This window comes from Saxophila tyrrhenica, assembly GCF_035928015.1.
Source record: "Saxophila tyrrhenica strain CCFEE 5935 chromosome Unknown scaffold_1, whole genome shotgun sequence".
In the NCBI taxonomy this organism is placed as follows: Eukaryota; Fungi; Ascomycota; class Dothideomycetes; order Mycosphaerellales; family Extremaceae; genus Saxophila; species Saxophila tyrrhenica.
The window spans coordinates 683,654-703,299 of record NW_027041733.1 but is presented as its reverse complement, the minus strand read 5'-3'; the positions used below and the strand labels follow the sequence as shown (position 1 = coordinate 703,299).

Genomic DNA, 19,646 nt, shown 5'->3' with positions numbered 1-19,646 from the left:
GTCGTTAATCAACGTAGGCTTCTTGTTATCTGTCCATCCCAAGGGTGTTTGTATTTTACGCCAGACCACGAAAGCTATTGGTAAATTCTTCGGTCAGCAGATGAATCTTGAAGACTTCCACACGTCCATATGTTGCTGCGCGTTTCTTTGCCCTTGGGCCGGTATCGGAAGACATTCTCCCTGCCTATTCTCTTGACTCGTGATTGACAACCTCGGCAGACTGGCAGGACCGGCGGCAGGCGGGCATGGTGATGAACGGCTACTGCAGGTTTAGCAGACTTTATTATTCTCGCGAGCTCAGCATTGTTGCTCTGCTTCAAGCAACTCTCAGAGAGCTCCATATAACGATTCAAAAATCTAGAGCCGTTGTCCGCTTTGCCCACCACAATGGCACTCTCAGGCCGAGCAGCGACGAGGGTCTGGAGAGCTTCGAGAGTCAGTAGAAGAACAAGAGGTAGTAGAGACATATCTGACCGCGTGGTAGCTCTCCCAAACCACGCCAGTATGGAGCAATGCCACTCGTGCGTACTCCAGCTCCTCAGAGCCGGATCTCAAGGCGACCCTCAAAGAAGTGATCCCGGAGAAGCGAGAGCTGCTCAAGCAGGTCAAGGCCAAGTCGAGCACCAACATTGGCGAGGTGAAGATTGAGAATACTCTCGGCGGCATGCGTGGGCTCAAAGCTATGGTGTGGGAAGGCTCGGTCCTTGACGCCGACGAGGGCATCCGGTTTCACGGCCGTACAATCAAGGACTGCCAGAAAGAGCTTCCAAAGGGCACCAGTGGGACGGAGATGCTGCCGGAGAGCATGTTCTGGCTCCTGTTGACGGGCCAAGTACCGAGCGTCAACCAGGTGCGAGGTCTGAGCAGGGAATGGGCGGAGAAGGCACAGCTGCCGGCTTTTGTGAACAAGATGCTGGACGACTTTCCCACAGACCTCCACCCCATGACCCAATTCTCATGCGCGGTGAGCGCTCTCAACTACGAGAGTGTGTTTGCGAAGGCATACGCCGAGGGTATGAACAAGGCCGACTACTGGGAGCCTGTGTTCGACGACTGCATGTCGCTTCTGGCCAAGCTCCCAACCATCGCAGCAAAGATCTACCAGAATGCTTACCGAGGAGGCGGCGCCCTGCCTGCTGAGGTCGACATGAACCAGGACTGGAGCTACAACTTTGCGGCTATGCTTGGTATGGGTGGCAAGCAGAACGAGAACTTCCAGGATCTCCTCCGCTTGTACCTCGCACTGCATGGTGACCACGAGGGCGGCAACGTCTCTGCTCACGCAACGCATCTCGTCGGATCGGCACTCTCGGATCCCTTCCTCTCATACTCGGCTGGTCTGCAGGGTCTGGCGGGGCCTCTACACGGCTTAGCAGCCCAGGAAGTCCTGCGATTCATTCTGCAGATGCAAGAGGCTGTGGGCAAGAACTTCTCGGAAGAGGGCGTCAAGGACTACCTCTGGACGACGCTCAAATCCGGCCGTGTCATTCCCGGCTACGGCCACGCTGTCCTGCGCAAGCCTGACCCTCGATTCGAGGCGCTCATGGACTTCGCGACGACTCGGAAGGAGATTATGGAGGATCCAGTCTTCCAGCTCGTCAAGAAGAACAGCGAAGTTGCGCCTGGTGTGCTGTTGGAGCACGGCAAGACCAAGAACCCCTACCCGAACGTCGACTCGTCATCTGGTGTTCTGTTCTACCACTACGGATTCAAGGAGACGCTCTATTACACCGCCACCTTTGGTGTGAGCAGAGGTCTCGGCCCGCTCGCGCAGTTGATCTGGGATCGGGCGCTGGGGCTGCCTATTGAGAGGCCGAAGAGCATTGATCTCAAGGGCTTGCTGAAGGCCGCGCAGTAGGACCGAGGCGCTGAAGCATTGTTGTCAATATTTTCGCGGAACGCATAGAGATAGCCTGCTTGTCCATGTTTCCGTATTGTAGACAGACATACTGCAAGCCTATTTCTACCGCAGCCGCGAGGCGGTCAACTTCTCTTGGAGTCAACCATCAAACATCCAGACTGGGGAACTATCGTACAAGTCGCATCTGGTTTGGGCTGGACGTCCTTACCAACCTTCCGCTCGCTCCACGCCTGCGGTGCAAAATACCAGCGCCAAGACCCGACCGCAAGCCACTCACGTGAGCACATGTGAATGCGAACCGACATGGTGTCGACGGCCTTGCTCTTTGCAGCGATGGGTTCACCTATCCTGTGAAGATGTCTCTCTCTTTTCGTCAACACTCCACGTGAGTTCGCAAGCATGGTGGTCAGCATGTCTGGAAAGGTGCTGTTTCGAGAGGCAGACCCGCCATTCTGGAACCTTACTGGTATACCTCTGAATGCAGTCAGTATAAGTCCAGAGGGCCCCTACTGCCGTTCAAATGGAGAGAAATAGGTACAGATTCACAGTCATTCGCTTGCACTCTATTTACAATCGACAACACTTCCCACAAACAACTTCCACATCGACCAAATGGCACCACCAACGATCCCGAAGGGCCAGACGGTCATGTGCGCGGAGTGGACAGTCGGACAGCGCATGGGTTGGTCGTCGCCTGTATCATTTCAACGGTATCCAGCTGCTAACTCCTGACAGACGAACAGATCGGCATCAACATGCCGTTCGCGGAGAAGAAGACCTTCGTCTACAAACACGCAACCGACGATACTTTGTACTGGAGCACAAACAGAAACGACATCCCTTGCAACAGGGCGTTGCTGCTGACCGTTGACGAACTCGACAAGGGCTACGCCAATCGATCCCGTAAATTCAACAATCGGGCACGGTACTCTGTCGATCGTGTTACCCTTATAGACGGTCAGGAGCACATCGTCATGCGCCTTACGATCAGATACCCCCTCTTCACCATCCACAAGGTCAAACGGACTGAACGCTGCCTGGTCGACTTGGACACCGGTAAAGAGATCGAGGGTGCTGCAAAGGCTAAGGGTCAGCCTCAGAGGAAGAATTACTGGTTCTCATGTGCTTCGATCCCCAGGGATCGGTACGAAGACAGAATCAGACTCGACGATCCTAGCGCCGATCTCGTGACCTTGAGCAACGGGCGGATAGCGTATCGTGACTTTGTGGAGGAGGTCTACCGGACGAAGTCAGGTGAAGAGTTCTTTAGGTCGGAGCTGGGACTGGAAACGGGCATGGGAGTGTTCGAGTCGAACGGCGAGACGTTCATCTGGAAGGCGAATCCTGATGACCTGATCCATGCGATTCCGATCTACGAAGCGGATAACGATCGGAGGGCCAGACGTTATTTCGTCACTGGAGAAGTCATGCCATGAAGTCGACTGGGATGGTTGTCTACGACGAACGATCATTCCATCTAGCACAACAGGCAACACCGGCTCTTCTCCGACTTAAGGCCACTTCTTATGCCACCACAACGGCAGTGGTCAGTTCCACGAGCATTCGAAGGCTCGAGAACCTGGACAGGCAACACGGGTCCCTCTCAGCGCCAGGATCGCTCTTCACGCCAAACCAGCCGCTGAGCTGGGCATAGCCCACAGCCTGGAAGCTCGAGAACGAAGTCAGGCAAGACGGATGCTTCTCGAGGTCAGAAGTGCTTTTCATGCCACTGCAACGGCTGTCGTTGGTACCACCAACATTCGAGAAGCTGGAGAGTCTGGACGGGCAGAAGGTATCTGAGGTTATGGTCAACCTATCGGTATCATAGCTATGTACAACAAACGTAACAATACAAACACAAGTCTTGGGTATCGTATCAAAACCAGAAATGCCGCTGGTCGCTCCAAACATCAACCCATCTCACAGCGCATAATTCTCCGTATGCAAGAAAATCTCATCCTTCTCACCACGCAACACCATCTTCTGCAGCTCCGCAATCGTATTGCTCACATCCACCCGCATCGTCGGCGGTCCGCACACGAACACGCACGTCCGCCGTCCCGTCCAGTCATTGCTCATATCCCGCAGCATGTACGGGATATCTGGACGACCCCATTCAGTGCTCCAGCCGCTCTTCTTGGCTTTCACTGCGGCAGGCATGAAGGCGAAGCGCATGAGATTCTTCTGGAACTCGGTGGGTGTGGAGGGAAAGCCGAAGTCGAATTGCTGCGGGTTCTGCATGGCGGAGAGCTGGTCCATTTGTGTGGCTTGCGATTGGCGGGCGTCGGTAATGTCGAGGGTGATGGCGCGGGAGCGGCGTTTCTCGTGGAGGGTGGGGTGGGGTGGCATGTGAGGCATGTCCATGATGCCGAGGCCGTTGGGGACGGTCAGGTTGGGGCTAGGAGGGTATGATGATGGTGAGGGCGATGGTGCTCGAGCCGTTTTGTAGTGAGCTTCGGGTAGTGGTCGCAACCGATCCGTGTCCTCATCGCGAAGCTGCTTTTCGCGCTCTGGGTCGCCTTTTGCTTCATCTCGGATGAGCGCAGAGTTGCGGTGAGATGAGTTGACCGAGAACCTGTTGCTCGCGATGTTCTGGAACATGTCGTTCACTTTGTCGTGGAAGACCATGCTGACAGGTCTCCCGGGGGTCTGAGCGCTGACAATCGTGCCGGTGCCAGCTTGCCGCTTCGCTGCAGTGATGAAGAATTGGCATTGGACGGCATTCGGCGGTGCAAACTCCCTGCAGATCCTGAGCTCTTCTTTAAACCACTCCATCGTCTCTGGCCTCTTCAGCGCCCACACCAGCTGAACGGTCTTTGTGACCGCTTTGCCGTCCCGCATCCGCTTGATCAGGTCCAGTAATTGTGACACTACTGCTGTGATGCCACTTCCTCCCGCGATCATCACAACATGATCGAACGAGTCCATACTTCTGCGCATGCCGCCGTATGGCCCATCCAAGAATGCTCGATACGTGCGCCAAGGGCCGTGCTCCAGCGCGGTCTCCAACACCTTCTTCGTGAAGCCTCCGAAAGGTCGAAAGACAACGACCATGTCTCTGTATTGCTCGCCGTAAGCGGATGGGAAGTCATCGCTGCATAATGAAGCGATCGTGAACGGGTGGTTCTCGAAGACCGAGATTCCGGGCATCCTGAGGTAAACGTATTGGCCCGGCTTCCACTTGACCTGGGTAGGGACCGTGACCTTGATCGCATTTTCTGGCAAAAGTGTGACTGCCGCTTCATCGCCGACAAGCCAGGACATGCGGAATGGATTCATCCAGTTGAGGTAGAATAACCGAGTCAAATAGGAGGCAACCCAGATAGCCACAGTTGCGAAGAGGTAGTTCCATGATGTGAGGTAGTTGTGGCAGTGCCAAAAGAGCATGCCGAGCAGAACAATCGAGATTGGTACATGGATCATAACAAATAGTTCGTAGAACCTGCGACGGAGTGGTGGCAGCGAGTGCACGCAAAGGAAGATCAATGGTACAAGCGCCGCGACGCCTATGTCAATGTCAGTACCGAAAATCGTGACTTGTTGGAGAATCTGACTCACCCGTTCCGTAGACGTAGACGTGCTGGTTGGCGAAGAAAGACTTGAAGACAGCCATTCCGCCGCGGTCGTAGATTGGAGTGACGTAAAAAGGAATAGTGTGTATCAACGACAGCAGCAGGCAGATGTACGCCGCCCATCGATGAAGCACATTGAGCCTCTCGTGTCCAACGCCCGTCAACATCGAGATGAAGTTGGCTTTCATGCTGAGTGCGATGATCCATGGCATCATCGCCACCGCGAGCATGCCAGATCGTATGGCGACGGGTGGTGAGCCGAAGCGGATGCTCTGCCAGAACAGCGGTTGTGGGATGAAGGTGTATAGCACCACAAGCGCCAATGCTGCTAAAACCACCACGATGACTCCTGGTGACGGAAATACGATAGGTCGCCAGCCCTTCCATATTCGGATGCTCGGAAGTGGATGATAGAAAGCGAAGCGGAACAACGCAATCGTGGCGTTGATGGGATAGCTGGTCCAGGACTTTGCGGGCTCGTGTTCGTTCTGACCTGGCAGAGGTCCTTCTTTCGGGAAGAATTTCGTCGTTGATCGGCTCGAGCTGAGGCCCGACAGGTCGTGGTCGGTGTGTGGTGATTCCATCTTTGCAATCTCTTGAGAGCGCTCTTTTTGGTTCGCAGTCCGAATCTTATCATGCCAGAAATGCCACCACCTGACCGCCGTCATCAGCACAAGCAGGATAATACAGAAGTATACCCATGCTAAAGCGTATTTGCCAGACTTCTGCCATGGATCCACGGTCACAGCTTCGACCAGTCCTTCGGGGCTACTTGCATTGCAGCAAGGTATGACTATCCTCTTGTCCAATGCAGGGAAAGCCTCCAGGATCTCTTCCTCCGCATTATGGACCGCATCCCGTGCCGTGTCTAAGACAATGCCCGCTCGCCTTGCCAATAACTCTGAGATCGCAGGCATCCTGGAAGTATGCGGTTTATGCTTTTATTGATGCGCGATTAACTTTCGTGGGTGTGCCGCTCAAAGGTGAGTTGGCCGCCCGTCGAGCTTCTGTTCTTCATCCAGCGCAAAAGTGAGTTTGGCGCGCCGATTGTCGCTGATGGAAATAACAGTCCAATGTCATACAAAGCTGAAGAGCGGTATGGTAAAGCGACAAAATGCAAGAAGGCGACAGTAGGAGAGTGGAAAGAACGACGAAAGCGGAGAGGTGATACGAAGGTACTTCAACCTGCATATATCCAGATGCACCATTGAGTGGTTGCTGCAAGGGCCTCATGCACGGGGAGAGCTTCGCATCACCCATCCCAGCGCGGCCAGTCGCATCGCAGCTCCGGCCGTCATTGCGGGGTGTGCGTGAACTTAGCCTGGTGATGCGATCTCGAGTGCGCCACATCGTTGCTCTTTAGGTCGACCTGTGAGCTGCGTGAGCGCTTGAATTGGCTGTGAGATTGGTTAGGTGCCGGATGCGGGAGGATGGCAGTCAACGCGCTATGGGACGTGCCGAGCAGTCCTCTTTCCCTGCAGTCCAAGCATTGCAGATCACGCTCCGTCCGCTGCGTTCGCAAGATGGCAGCGATTTCGATGCGGGGTCTGCGCACGTTGTACACCGCTCGTAGGAGGTCGTGAAGTGGTTGCACAAGATTGATCACGTATGACAACGTGCCCACCATGGCCGCGGAACTGGAGAAGACATCGTGCTGTAGGCGTCCAGAGCACCTTCATGAAATGTGCCGTGCCGGGTTCCAGACGCACGCCACTCATCGTCCACTGAACAGCAGACGTGCGGAGGTGAATCGTGAAGACCCGATAGTGGCTTGGAGAGGGTCTTTGGGAACAGAGTGGACGGCGAACGAGAGGTGAGGTGGAAGCGCCGACTTTTAGCGCCGTCTTTCGGAGATCGTCCGAGCAAGCGCATTGGCTGGAGCACCCTGGCCTGGCCGAAATCCTAAAGTTTTGCGACTTCACTTGTCCTCCTTCGCGAAATGTACGGTGAAGATGTGATGCCGAGCTGCTCAACACATGAACGACACGACGAGAATACAAAAAGTCGTACGAATTCGAATGCCATAAAGTCTTCCAGACGCAAAAGATCATCAAAGCGACGCAGAGCTCAAAGCCTGCGGTGGTCTGCTTCTAGGTTGTTGTGTGCACATATCTACGCCTTGATTCAAAGTCGATAGAGTTGCGCAATTCGCATATTGCTTTAACGTCGAGGACTTCGAATTCTTCAGCTGCAGACGTGTATTCGCAAGGCTGTGGTACCTGCAGCAATGCCACATGGAAGCGAACATCCTTGCTGAAGGCTGGCCCACATAGAACCTTCGTGTTACCGCGCGCATGGTAGGAAGACTTACACACTCCGGTGCAGCGTCAATATCAACCGGGGTTGGCTTCAAGCTATTCACTCGGTCTCTTCTAGCCCTACCTGTAGCTCATTATGGTCTCGATGGAAAGGAGGTCGTCCCGAAAGAGTCTCACTCCATTAGGCCATAGCTGGCCTGGTCTCCGTCTTCCGGCCGGATTCTTGAGCCTTGATGTACCGGACAGACATCCAGGACTCCTGGCGCTGTCTGAATGTCATTGCCCCGGGTTCTTGGTTGCAGTAGCCATCAAGTGCGGCCAGTGACCGAACCAATCGAGTTGGGTGTTGCCTGTGCTTCTTGGAGGGATGTCATTGATCCTACCGCTCGTGTTTCGAATGCCCACATCACGATTTAGAAGGCCTGACATTCGATGCCATTCATTGTTGCGTCCTGGAAGGGAGTTGCTCTCTAACCTTTCCTTGTTCCCCAGGGTATTGAGGAAGTGTTAGGGCGTTTTGGTAAACTCATTGATTGGGAACCTGGACAACGTAGCGAGAGGTCAACGAGACCTATACACTGAAGGGGAAGTCGGTGGACGCCACATTGAGTACCGATCTGTCAAATGGCACAAGCTTCTGTCCTTCTCAGAAGAGCGGTCTTGCTGTTACTGAAAATGACTGAGAGGTAGTAGAACAATCAACTTGAGATCGTGTGTCTCTAGATTGTGTGGGGGGACTGGCTCGAAGTGCTACAGCACTGAGTGAGCATCCTGGCTTTAGAGCTGCCTTTTGGGAAGAGGTTCCGGGGCTAGAAGCGCGGGCACCTTCTCCAAGATCCAAAGCAAAAATGTGCTGCTGAGGCTTCGGAGAAAGTCCTCTTATTTCGCCAAGATTGAACATGCACTAGCTCCGGTCGTACCCGGCCAATCATCGAGCTTGAATCGAGCACCACACATCTCTCTACACTGGCCTAACAAGCACTCACAACTCCCCACCACAAACAGCAAAGATGCCCAAAGAGCGCGGCTTCAACCCGGCGCAGGCCCAACGCAAAGCCGACAAGCAGAAAGAAATCGCAAAGAGCAAGAAGAACCTCCAAGCGCAGCGCAACGAGAAGCTCGTGCGACGCAATCCCGAACGACTACAACGACAGATCGATGAATTAAAGGAGCTGCAGCAACGTAGTGTGCTGAGGCCGAAAGATGAAGAGACGCTTAAGCAGCTTGAGCGGGACTTGAAAGGTGTGCGGAGGGCAAGGGAGGCATTGGGGGATGCCGCGCCCAAGTTCGCAGAGCGGAGGGATGGTGGAAGGGAAAGGCCGGATGCGAGGACGGAGCAAATGCAGCGGCGGAATCAGCAGCACTTGGGAAAGCGAAGGAGGGACGAGGAGGATGCGCAGGGGAGCGACACCGACCCGGAAGTGAGGGACATTCCCATGCCGCGAGATACACCTCCGCCTATACCGCGACAGAAATTCCAGGACCCGCAGGTGGGCGCGGATGGGAAGAGGGTCCCTCATGCGCTGCCGAGCAAACCTACGTCAGCTGCGCCGCCGAAGACTGTGTATAGCGCTGCGCCGCAGATACGAGATCTCAAGAAGGAAGCTGTGAGATTCATGCCGTCTGCAGTCGCCGCGCAACGGAAACGTGCGAAGGGTGAAGGAAGGCTGCTGGAGCCGGAGGAGATCGATCGATTGGAGAAGTCGGGTTACTATGCTGCGCAGAAGGCTGGAGATGAGGCAGGGCTGGAGTCACGGTTCGAGCAGGTGAGCTCGGAGGTGAGGGCTGAACGGGGCGATGTGGATATGGATGCGGAGGCGAGGAGGTTTGAGCGGGAGATTGCTGAGATGTATCCGCAAGAGGAGGAACAGCTGCCTAGGAAGGTGCAGGTGGAGGATGTGGAGGATGAGGGTGACTGATGGTGGCGAGACTGTTTTCGAAGGCAAAGCTGCATGTCAAGACTGTTGGTTCAGACTGAAGAGCGAGCACGAGCGGGATATGGGCTCGGTCAGCATCCCTTCACCGGCGGTCAATGCCTACGAGTAGGATACGGACGGAATGCGGTAGCATTTCTGTGGCCCACCGGAGTTGCAAGATCGAGGCAGTCCATCAGTAGACAAGGCGAGGTAACAAGGCATCGAGCATGTGAAGCTTGTTCCGTCGTCTTCCAGAACGTTCTCTTGTGTGACTGTTCCTTTCCGATTGTGCAAAACCGAGACATTTCGCATTACCGAACGTAGAGCATTCAATGCCTATAGTCAGTCTTCCTTCAACCCCTATCTTGCTGCCATTGAACCCCTTCGAGGTCCGAATTGAACAAAGGCAAAACTGTGGCGCTGCACCGCCACGTCGGAGGTTGACCGCGCCGACGCATACAAACGACGTCATTGTAGAGAGGTCAACTTGAGGTCAGGCTGCACGAACAACGAAACATCACCTCAACACCATCCTTCGACACCTTTCAATCCCTGAAACGACATACCACGACAGACCGCACTTACATCCAGCAAACATCGCCGCGATTGCTGCTTCGAGACAACAAAAAAGCATCACGCCACGCCAGCAGCAAACGACAGCAACCGCGACTCATATTCACCAGCGACTGCGACAACCTCACTTCATACCTTGGCCACAACACAACACCCGGAGCAATAGCTCCCGCAACGTACCACACACCTAAGAACACGACACATCCCCATCATGGACACTAACCCGACCACCAACACAAACACCCGCGAGATCGTCTTCTGCCACGCCTGCGAGAACGAGTGGTACCGCGACGAAGACGGCCTCGTGTGCCCCGAATGCCGATCAGACTTCACCGAGATCGTCGAGGCGAACAACGACCCGCGCGACGACGAACAGAACATTCCTTCAGAGCCACACCCTCCGGGAGGCTTCTACGCCCCGGATCCAGACGAGCAGGACATCGGCGGGCTGCAGTGGGAACAGACAGGTCCGGAGACGTACAGGATACGAGGACGGTATGCAACGGAGGTTCCATTAGGCCCAGGAGGGCAACCGCAAGGGCAGCAGCAGGCTGGTGGGTTGATGGGGATGGTGGGAGGGATACTTCAGGGCATGATGGGCGGACAGGGAGATGCGCCGGGTGACGAGCGACAGCCTGGCCAGCAAAGATCACAACCGCAATCGCCAAGCAGTCGACCGCCGTCAGCGCCTGGATCACCAGCACCACCCGGCCAACAACCGCGCGGCGGCACCACCTTCACACAAGACGGCCGCGTCCATCACCATCCCCACTTCCACCACCACCACGGCCACGTTGGACCATTCTCCTACACCTTTGCCTCCTCCTCCAACACAACCGGCCCCGGCGCCATGCCAGGCCCTGGCCCGGACCTCTTCGGCAACCTCTTCCCCCGCAATGCCTTCGCCGCGCAGCCCCAGCAACGCCAACCCGAGCCGATAGAACAGATGCTCAACGCCATGATGATGAACATCGGCGTCCCTCCCGGCGCGCAAGGCCAAAACCCCGGTCAAGCCCAGCCCATCCCCGGCGGAGGTCCTATGGGCCCCTTCGCCAACCTCTTCCAGCTCTTCGGCGCCCCTCCCGGGGGTGTCCACGGCGACGCAGTCTACTCGCAAGAAGGCCTCGACCGCATCATCAGCCAGCTTATGGAGCAGCACCAAGCGGGCAACGCGCCGGGGCCGGCCTCCGCAGCTGCTATCGCCAACCTGCCCTCCCGCCCCTTAACGCAGGAAGACCAAGGCGAGAACGGCAAAGCGGACTGTAGCATCTGCATGGACGAAGTCGAGCTGGGTACAAAAGTCACGGTCCTGCCGTGCGGACATTGGTTCCACTTTGACTGTGTGAAGGCTTGGCTAGGCGAGCACGACACGTGTCCGCATTGCAGGCAGGGGATTATGCCGAAGGAGGGGAGTGGTGGTGGGGAGGTGAGAGCTGCTGGGCAGGAGGCGCTGAATGATATGCGGAATCCGCCGGCGCCGAATATGCCTGGAGCATTTCCTGGTGGGCAGGGGGAGGGGACGCAGGGGAATCCGTATGTGGTGTCTGGGAGTCCTGGACAAGCTAGAGGGGCCGGCGGTGCTAATGCGGGGATGTCGAGTAGGATGCGTGATGTCTTCGGTTCCGGCTCCGGCTCCGGCGGTAGTGGAAGTGGGGAGCAAGGGAGTAGTGGTTGAGTCCTTTCCCTCTTCCACCTCTCACCACCCAAATAAAAATACCCAAATACCCGACACACCAATCAAGTAAACCTTGCGCTCACACCACCCCCTCCCGCCTGCTAGATCCAGCCCCAGCGCATCAACACCACTACTGCCCCCGCGGCCTCCTCTCCCGGCGCCGCTCCCGCTTCAGCCTCCTCCTCGACTCCTCTGTGCGCAGCTCTGACGTGGACGCCGAAGGCCTCCGCTCCGCCCCAGAGTACTCCCCGCACGTCGTCCCCGGCACGTCCCGCCGCGCACACTTCTGGGTGGCGTGCGAGCGGCACACCGTGGGCAGGAGGTTTTTGCGGGGGTTGAGGTGGGTGGATAGATGGATTGATGGGTGGAGGGAAGGGGCGTGGGGGGAGCGGAATTGGGGGGAGGAGGATGCGGTGGCTGTGGCGCTGTTGGAGAGGTATTCGAATCTGTATCCGAATTTGAGGGTTGCGGGGGCGGGGGAAGGACGGTCGTGATGTAGAGGCTTTACCTTACCTGCGCTGAGCTGAGGAAGGGGAAAGGGGCGAGGTTGTTTTGACACGGGCAGTTTCCAATTGTTAAGGCAGCCTACATGTTCTAGTCATACACCACCCTCCTCCATCCCCTTTTCTTCTTCCTACTCCAACACCCCCTTTCCTTTTCTTGCCCCTTCTGAAATTACATCACCCAGCATGCTCAACGATCTCACTAACCAGCCTCCCCCCCTTCACCACCGTCCGTATCTGCTCCGGCAACGGCACCTCCACACTATCCCCCTCCTCCTCCTCGGGCGGCAAAACCACATTCACCCCACTACACTTACTCGTGAAAACCTCCGTCCCCAAACTCTCTTTCCCCAAAAACACACTCGCCCCATCCACCTGGTCGAGCATAATCGTCGGCACGCTCCCCGTGATTTGGATAGCGAAAGATGGGCATTTGATCACGTCGACGGAACTGACGAGTGTGTCGACGAGGATCTGACACTTGGGGCTGTTGTCGATGGAGACGGCGTTGGCTTTGCCGCGGAGGATGATGGTGGTGGCGCGGCATTTGGTTATCAGCACGGACTGGGTGAGGGAGACGTCCAGGGTGAGGGGTTGCGAGGGGGAGTCGTGGTTTTCGAGGAGCCATTTGTTGCCGTCGAGTTCTTTCTTCGGTTGGGGTTTGGGTTTCTGCGATGGTTGTTGGGAGGAGGCGAGCGAGGCGCTGCTGTTCTGCCGCATGCTGGGGGGTTTGGGCTTGATTTCCGGCCCGGGACTTCGGGAGCGCGAGATGTCGCCGGATACTTGACCATCGCCCACGGAGCTGCTGGCGCGGAGGGAGGGGTTTTTGTGCGTCATTTGCGACTTGTCGACTTTTTTCAGGCCGGCGGTGACGGATTCGCCTTTGTTGAGTTGTTCGAAGACGGCGCCCATGTCGCTTGCGCCGGCTTTGGTGCCGGAGGGGGCAGGGCCGGGAGGTGGTGGTGGGGCGTTTTTGTCGAAGTTGGGAAGCGGTGGTGGTGGAGGTGGAGGTGCGCCGGTTGAGGAGGGTGTTGCAGAAGCGCCGTTGACGGTGGAGGAAGAGTCGGAGTCGACGTCGCGGTAGACAGCTACTGCATCGGCGTCGCCGTTGTTGTTCCACGTCACGCCGGTCGGATAGTGCTTTTTGATGTACGCTTGGAGGGCTTTGAGCAGGCCGTAGTAGGAGCGGACGTACTTTACATGGGCCTGGTCGCTGTGATGGGGTTAGTATCACCCCTAAGCATATCAATATGGCACTCTTACCTCTCCCGGTACTTGGTCAACACTCTGTTCCCGTACATCTCCGCGCCACCAATGACTTCACCCACATAATCGTTCGGCTTCCCGTCCATCACCAGCCATTGGAGCGCTGTTATGCCTTCTCCCACCATGGCCAGATGCTCTTTGACGGGCGAGCCGCGGTTGCTGTCGCGGATGTCTCCCACCGCACCCATATCCTGCTGCAGATCGGAAAGGAGGTCCATGAAAGCGCTGGACTGCGGATCAGGCTTCTTGGCCTTGGTGGTTGTGAGGAGGAATCGCCGTTGATCGGCGAACGCGCTGGCGACCGAAGACGCCTGGTGTGTCGTCCATCAGCCCCGTTTCTCGAACCATAGCCATTGCCTCAACCTACCTGCTCCTCGATCAACGCATCCAGACCCTTGCCCGCTGCCTGAAAGTCTGCCACCTCCTTGCCAATCAACTCATCCATCTCCTGTATCCTCGGCGGCAAAGGCTCGGACACGGGCTGCACCGTCGCCGTGCTGTCCTCGCGCGAGCCATCCTTGGACGCCGCGGTCAGCTCGGGCATGCTATTCGAGGCCGGAGCGCCGCTGGCGGCGGAGAGGGAGCCATTGGGCTGCTGGTCGAAGCTGGACGGCGGCTGGGTGGAGCTGGCAATGTCCTCGAGGCGCGAGGTGGCCGCTTCGAGCCTGTGGATGAGGGAGTTTAGCGGGTTGTCCTTGCTGACGGCCACGGGGCTGCTGGTGCTGTAACGGATCGTGTCGCCCGACATGGCGCAGTATTTAAGAAGGTGGGAGTAGAGAAAAAATGAAGTACCGTTTGATCAGAGTGGTCAGGTTGTTCATGCCCTGTCCACTGCCTCCGCTCTGAGACTGCTGCTGGCCCCCCGGAGCTGCCATCGTCACCTGCAAGGGCCTGCTGTTGCTGCTCGCCAAGCTCTGTCGATCGCTCAGACGTGCGGAGAGGTACGGGGAAAGCTTCTTGCGTACAACTACACCCCGGGAGAAAGAGACGGAAGGAGAATGGTATACAAGATGATGAAGAGGATGTCGTCGTCGCAGGCCGACCACTTTCCGCTGCCTGTCTGCACTTGGGGCTGTAATGGGTCCGCGCTAAGGCATGCTTGAGTTGCCTCGCGCAGCCACTGCCGTCGAACCGTGCCGTCCTGGCCAGTTTTTGTTTTTGCAACCTCACTTCCTCATCTCAACCTGTACCAAAGACGCGGAGTCTCCAGGAGCATGAGGCAGATGAAGCTAGGCTGGTAGGCTTGAGAGCTTTGCCGTAGGCAACTGTCCGACTGAGAAGAGGAGAGGGGACTGTACAGTTCTCCGCGACAGAAGAAAGACCACATCGTATCAACGGGCTCTACTTTGGGAATTGTGTCTTGGGAAAAGGAGCATCGACCTTGGAGATGTGGTGCAGAAAATAACGGTGTACATCGAAGTGCCGGATTGGATGAAAGTGCGGGAAGCAGACTCTCAAGCACAAAGCAGTACTGGGCAACCGCGCTCTTGCAGATTGTCTACGATGGTGGGTACGGAGATACCACTGGATACTGCTGAGGATGTAGACGCGAAGGCCTCGCTATGCCTCACTTTCTCGAGTATCTCGAGGAGGAGCACAAGGACATCGACTTGCCCTGGCAGCGTCCCATGTGCGAGACGTCGTTCTCCGTCGGTAATGCAGATGCAGCCGCAGCCCTGTTCACGACGGTGCTCGGTACGGCAGGAGGACGGAGGACAACACCACCAATTCGATGCTGTATTGTGTCTCCTGTCCCGAACCTCTCCATCCGCGGTGGTAGTACCATCCACCTCAATACTTCCAGGGTCCGCTGGAGACCCCATACTGCAAACCCGCGCTGGCTTCCACCTCCTCAACCTCGTGCAAGCCATGCCGCGCTGCTGGTTCTCTGCTTTGTGTCGCTATGAGATCGGGCTGAGTAGGTGTTTGCTTGCATAAGTATGCCCACTAACTCTTCTTGCGTCACATTTCATCACAGTCTGCACTGATCATCTCGGCACGTCCTGTGCTCGGATTCCGCAGACGCTATAGTTCACGTGAAAGTGTCGTCAGGCCAAAAAGGTAGGCCTTGGCGTTTCAGGTTGACCCTTCACAAAGTCTTTCGAAGCTGCGACACAACTTCCCTTCACAGACACCTCGGACTCGGACAAAGTCCTCCTGCTGCGAGGAGTGGATGCCACACGCGCATGCTGACGTGCAGTTTCGGCATTCACCACTACGTAGTGTTGGAACATGGGGACGTGCACGACCTCAGTGACAGCAACCGCAGCGAGCGTCAGACATCACTTCACAGCTTCACAGCATACACCACCCAGCACCAACATTCTCGCACTTCCAGTCTCGACTTCACACCATGGCAGATTCCACGGACTCCGCCAAGGACGACCATCGCCCCTCGCACCTGCCGCGTCCAGTCGCTCTCCGCCCACGCATCGACGGCAATCGTGCCAGACGTCCGCACCGGACTCAAGCCACCCCTCGACGTCACCGCCCTAGTCGTCAGCCTGGAAGTTCTCCCCTTGTCGATCTCGAACCTGCTGCTCCGACAGAGAACTTCCCCTCCGAAGACACCCAATTCCGCTCCCTAGCCTTCGGAGAGACTGCTATTGCCCCACCGAATGGGTCGTCGCAGTACCAACGCGATCAGCTACGGCAGTCGCTATTGATGATCTCTCAAGCTGAAGCATCGGCGCAGGCGACCAGGATGAGTGCTGCAGCCTTCGAGCGACCATCCCCGTCGTCGAGGACCAGCTCCAGTCAAGGACGACAGCCAGCTACACCAGCGCCGCACACCGAACAGCCACGCCTACATCTTCAACCCGTCGCAGCAGAAGGCTACTCACATTTCATCGATTATGCAGCTCTCCATAGCGCGTTCGCCACGGTCGAGCGCGCCAGACCCGGCCCCGTTGAGCGCTCCGAGTCTACCCAAGTACACGAAGCCGCCCGCCCCGTTAGTCCTGCGCCGCGAACGGAACAGCCACATCAACACCTCGCGTCCGTCGCAACAGAAGGCTACTCACGATTCGTCGACTACGCAGCTCTTAATAGCATGTTCGCGACTGTTGAGCCCACCGGGGACCCCCCAACCGAGCCATCAGAACAGCCACTTCCCATCATTCCCGAGCCGCCCACGGAACAGCCACGTCAACCTCTCGCACCCATCGCAGCAACAGGCTACTCGCGCTGGATCGACTACCCAGCCCTCCACCGCCTGTTGTCACGAAGCGAGCACATCCCTGACCGCACCACAAACACACCCTCTTCGCCGCCCCAACCCCTTCGAACCCCTCCACCTCACACAACACAAAACTCCCCACCAATAACACCCCCCGACATCTACACCGCCCTCGCCGCCTCATCGCAAGCCCTCCGCGTCGCAGCAGCCCGACTCCGTCGCCACCCCGCCGCACCGCGCGGTCTCTCCCAACGCGCCATCGCCGACTTACCCCACCGTACTCTCGTAGACGCCGACAAAAAAGAAGACGGCTCGTTCTGCTGCCGCATCTGTCTGGGAGATTTGCAGCTGGGGGATGTGGTGACGGAGTTGCCGGGGTGTGGGCATTGGTTTGAGGAGGCGTGTGTGGGGAGGTGGTTGGGGGAGAGGGGGGTGTGTCCGATGTGTCGGGTGGTAGTGCAGTAGAGTGCAGAAACTCTCCGTTGCTGCAAGGACCTTGAGGATGCCGACTCAGTCGCTGCGGTCGGTTTCGGCGTTTTCTTCGAGTTGCGCATCGAATGCAATGTGAGGAGTGATAATCCTAGCTATACAAAGCCTCCATAAACAACTACCCCTCTCCCAACGCCATCGCTAACCCGCACATCAAGTCATGACTCGTCTATCCTCACCGAGTCCGCTCCGGCGACGTCTCAGCCTCACTCGCCTCACCCTCCTCCTCATCACTCTCACCCTCCTCCCACCCATCAGCCTCCAACTCCGCCCCTCGAATCCCAAACGAGAGCAGAAAGCCCAGGAAGCTTATACCCCCAAACACCCCAAAAGCCAACGCCTCGCCCTTTGGCTGTATCCGCACCGCGGCCGTGAACAAGGACCCACTGATGAAAGGTCCCACTGCTCGACCCGCCGCGCTCAAAGTCTGCGCAAGCCCGTTCAGCGTTCCCAGCACAGCATGCGAAGGCGCCGAGTTCGTAATCAAAAGTAACGCCGAAGTCAACCCCCCAACCGCAGCGACCGTCTTGATAATAAGCACCACCCCCAACTCGATCCACAGCCACACCTGCCCCATCTTCGTCGGCTCCCCCTCACCACTCGCACCGTCTTTATACCCCACCCACGGCATGAGGAGGAAAGCAACGACGAACCCCGCGAGTCCGACGCGGTAGGTGACTTTATTCCCGACCTTCTCCCTAATCGCGCCGAAGACGCCGACCTGAAATAATATCGTGACTGCGCCGGCGAACGCCAAGCCGATGCCGATTTCTTCCGGCGTGAGGTTGCGACCCGTGGGCGGGTTGGCTTGCGCGAAGACGGGGTAGAGGGAGTTGTAGGATATGTTGGCGAGTTGGAAGATGAGGAAGGTGATGAGGAGGAGGACGGTGTCACGGGTGAAGACGTCTTCTTTGTTGAGGTATTCTTGGGTGTTGGTGGTGGGCATGAGGTCGGGGGCGGCGCCGACTTCGTCCTGTGAGTCGGAGTCGGAGTCCTCTTCGTCGACGTCGTCCAGGTGGTTGCCGTTGGGGACGGCTTGGTAGCCGTTGGGTTTCCGGTCCTTTTTGCCTCGTCGTAGATATGTGGGTCGGTGCGAGCTCGTGAACTGCCACATCCATGTGAAGACACTGACGAACCGCTTGCCAAGTGGTGGTAGTTCTTGAGCACATTCCAGGCTCTCCTCAAGAAAGATCATTGTCAAGACCATGTCGACCAGTAACACTGCCGCTGAGAAGAGATTAGGCAAAAGGTACGGATATGCGTTCGGTTCTTCTGGATCCAAAGGGTTGTTCTTCTTGACCAGTAGTCCACCAACAATCGGCCCTGTGATGCCTCCAAGCCCGTACACCACTGGCAGGTACTTGAACGCCCGGCTCTGGTTCGACCGATCCGTGATCTCTCCCAAACACGTGCTGACCACCCCTTGATTCCCATTCACCAACCCCATCAATGCTTGCACTAGTATGGCCTGCCACAGCGTCCGACAGAACCCAAAAGCAACAAAACAGCACGCCGTCAAGAACGTGCCACATAGCACCACCGGCTTCCGCCCAATCTTATCCGACAGCCAGCCCCAGATGAAATTCGTCGCGAACTGCGCCAACGCGAACGAAGACGCGATCAAGCCGACGTACATCCCAACCTGCGCCGGGTCGACTTCCGGGAACGTCGAAGCCATCTCGGGGAGGTATGGCGATATGCTGTTCAACGCCGTCTGCTCCGCCAGCGCAATGACAGCCAGTATAGCTAGCTGCCCTTTCGGTAGTGGTGTTTCCTGGTGTTTTGCTGAGCCTGACGAAGATCTGCTCCGTTTGGAGCCGGGAGATTCTGGCGCATCTTGAACGTTCATGTCCCTCTTGCTCGATTGGCGTTGGGGCTGTGGAGGAGGAGCGGCGGGGAAGGTGTTGTATTTGAGGGTCGAGGATTGGCGGTGGTAGAGACTCGGCTTCTTCAGCACCGTCCGTTCGCCATCCTGAGAGGGTGGCATGAGCGACTGTACGTCTGCTCAAGCGCGCAGATAGCTCCGGGAGTCGTGATAAGCTTCGGTACGTCGCATGCGGGTGGGTGAGGTTGTGTTGTTCGGTGCGTCTACTCCATCAGCTGGTCAAAAAGTCTGTCTCGGAGCACGCAGTGTCAGGCAATGTAGATACAGGACTCTCAACACAAGTGGAGTCAGAGACTGCTCTCTAATGAAGACTCGCAAATGACGCTGCCGGTTGAATAGGGCTAGCTTTGGTTCGGATCTACCCAGCGATAAGATGCACGCGCCCCCGCCTATCGTGGCCATTGCCGAGATTGCCTTGTTCGAGATCAACTTCCTCGCGGAAGCCGGCTAGCAATTACATTATACCTATG

General features: G+C 56.9%; 8 protein-coding genes across 8 annotated transcripts; 5 read left to right on the top strand and 3 right to left on the bottom strand.

Moving 5' to 3' along the window:
- Positions 1–387: 387 nt before the first annotated feature.
- CIT3 (citrate synthase) lies at positions 388–1,858 on the top strand (the record flags this gene model as incomplete). Its single annotated transcript, XM_064797579.1, has 2 exons — positions 388–435; positions 485–1,858. The coding sequence occupies 2 exons, from the start codon at positions 388–390 to the stop codon at positions 1,856–1,858; spliced, it is 1,422 nt and encodes a 473-aa protein (XP_064663813.1).
- A 615-nt stretch (positions 1,859–2,473) lies between these two features.
- Positions 2,474–3,297, top strand: LTR77_000311 (uncharacterized protein; the record flags this gene model as incomplete). Its single annotated transcript, XM_064797578.1, has 2 exons — positions 2,474–2,543; positions 2,597–3,297. The coding sequence occupies 2 exons, from the start codon at positions 2,474–2,476 to the stop codon at positions 3,295–3,297; spliced, it is 771 nt and encodes a 256-aa protein (XP_064663812.1).
- A 484-nt stretch (positions 3,298–3,781) lies between these two features.
- LTR77_000310 (uncharacterized protein) lies at positions 3,782–6,350 on the bottom strand (the record flags this gene model as incomplete). The annotated part of the gene is made up of 2 exons (XM_064797577.1): positions 3,782–5,367; positions 5,420–6,350. The coding sequence occupies 2 exons, from the start codon at positions 6,348–6,350 to the stop codon at positions 3,782–3,784; spliced, it is 2,517 nt and encodes an 838-aa protein (XP_064663811.1).
- Positions 6,351–8,701: 2,351 nt separating this feature from the next.
- Positions 8,702–9,610, top strand: LTR77_000309 (uncharacterized protein; the record flags this gene model as incomplete). Its single annotated transcript, XM_064797576.1, has 1 exon — positions 8,702–9,610. The coding sequence occupies one exon, from the start codon at positions 8,702–8,704 to the stop codon at positions 9,608–9,610; it is 909 nt and encodes a 302-aa protein (XP_064663810.1).
- Positions 9,611–10,391: 781 nt separating this feature from the next.
- LTR77_000308 (uncharacterized protein) lies at positions 10,392–11,855 on the top strand (the record flags this gene model as incomplete). The annotated part of the gene is given in 2 exon segments (XM_064797575.1): positions 10,392–11,606; positions 11,625–11,855. The coding sequence occupies 2 exon segments, from the start codon at positions 10,392–10,394 to the stop codon at positions 11,853–11,855; spliced, it is 1,446 nt and encodes a 481-aa protein (XP_064663809.1).
- Positions 11,856–12,535: 680 nt separating this feature from the next.
- Positions 12,536–14,372, bottom strand: SRV2 (suppressor of rasval19; the record flags this gene model as incomplete). The annotated part of the gene is made up of 3 exons (XM_064797574.1): positions 12,536–13,571; positions 13,622–13,935; positions 13,992–14,372. The coding sequence occupies 3 exons, from the start codon at positions 14,370–14,372 to the stop codon at positions 12,536–12,538; spliced, it is 1,731 nt and encodes a 576-aa protein (XP_064663808.1).
- Positions 14,373–15,977: 1,605 nt separating this feature from the next.
- On the top strand, positions 15,978–17,267 carry LTR77_000306 (uncharacterized protein; the record flags this gene model as incomplete). The annotated part of the gene is made up of 1 exon (XM_064797573.1): positions 15,978–17,267. The coding sequence occupies one exon, from the start codon at positions 15,978–15,980 to the stop codon at positions 17,265–17,267; it is 1,290 nt and encodes a 429-aa protein (XP_064663807.1).
- Positions 17,268–17,312: 45 nt separating this feature from the next.
- Positions 17,313–19,278, bottom strand: LTR77_000305 (uncharacterized protein; the record flags this gene model as incomplete). Its single annotated transcript, XM_064797572.1, has 2 exons — positions 17,313–17,382; positions 17,471–19,278. The coding sequence occupies 2 exons, from the start codon at positions 19,276–19,278 to the stop codon at positions 17,313–17,315; spliced, it is 1,878 nt and encodes a 625-aa protein (XP_064663806.1).
- Positions 19,279–19,646: the final 368 nt, after the last annotated feature.